The 988-nt window shown below is 41.2% G+C and overlaps 1 protein-coding gene across 1 annotated transcript in view; it reads left to right on the plus strand.

The window, feature by feature from the left end:
• The window catches only part of CXCL12 (chemokine (C-X-C motif) ligand 12), a gene marked incomplete at its 5' end in the record, with an annotated part of 9,688 nt that extends 9,034 nt beyond the window's left edge, over positions 1–654 (plus strand). The window contains one exon of the mRNA XM_009874828.1: positions 377–654. Within this exon, the coding sequence (XP_009873130.1) occupies positions 377–408 (32 nt within the window). The remainder of the gene's footprint in view (positions 1–376) is intronic.
• Between the last annotated feature and the right edge of the window lie 334 nt (positions 655–988).

Below are 988 nucleotides of genomic sequence, written 5' to 3' on the forward strand. Positions count from 1 at the left end.
TTCCTCTTTTCCCTGCTGATTTTTTTTTTGCAGTCTTTTTGTCCACCAGTAGTTCTCTACTCTGACTTTCAAGTCCAGAATAAGCTTCCTAGCTAGCCTTCCTTGTATGCTAGCTCTGAACTCCTTACTAACTGTAATGAGTGCAACCTGCCCAAAATAACTCCCATTGCTGGGTCTGCCCTGCTGGGTCCCAGTAGCTCCTTGTGGAGAACTTCCCCCAGAATGTTTGGCAAATGCTGGTTGGAGGGGCTGCAAAAGAAATGAAAGGCCTTTGGGTTAGTCCAGACACGGATTTGCTGTTTGACTAGGCCTGATATCAAAGCTTTTGCAAGTGAAATAAACCTTAATAGTGTTTCACTCTGTTCTTCATCAACAGGAGGTTCAAGATGTAAGAGGCAAGCATTGTAAGCCGTCTACAGGATTTCTTACTATAGGACCCAGAAAGCAGATAACCAGTATTAGGGAATGACTACTTTTCACTGTTATCATGCAGCACAAAAGCAACGCTTCATGCATTTCCAAAGGTTTTTTGTTGGGGGGTTTTGTGGTTCGGTTTGTTGGGTTGGGTTTTTTTTGCACAAATTGGCTTGCTTTCACAGTGCTATTTTTATATAGCAAGATGTAACTATTTGAGAAAAATGTTTTTATACAGGTTGGTTTGTTATCTAGCACTGAGGGCAGATATGAATTTAAACTAACCCTATGTTATTATATCATATTTTATTTCCTTTGCTACGTAGAGGCCCTGCTTTATTTAACTTCCTTTTGGTTCATGCAAGTCTCCTGGAGTTTTAAACCTAGAAGGACATGAACTGTACAGTGCAATGATGTTGTAAGTAGTGGAGGATCTCCTTGCCTCAAGAAGTCATCGAGACCAAGAACACAGGAAGGCTAAAAGGCATCAGACACTAAGGAAAGTAGCGTTGTCATGGGTGGCATTACGAGTATTCTGAATGAAAGATTAAACTCAGGGTTACAGGGCTAAAGC

Source organism: Apaloderma vittatum, unplaced genomic scaffold, assembly GCF_000703405.1.
Source record: "Apaloderma vittatum isolate BGI_N311 unplaced genomic scaffold, ASM70340v1 scaffold18438, whole genome shotgun sequence".
In the NCBI taxonomy this organism is placed as follows: Eukaryota; Metazoa; Chordata; class Aves; order Trogoniformes; family Trogonidae; genus Apaloderma; species Apaloderma vittatum.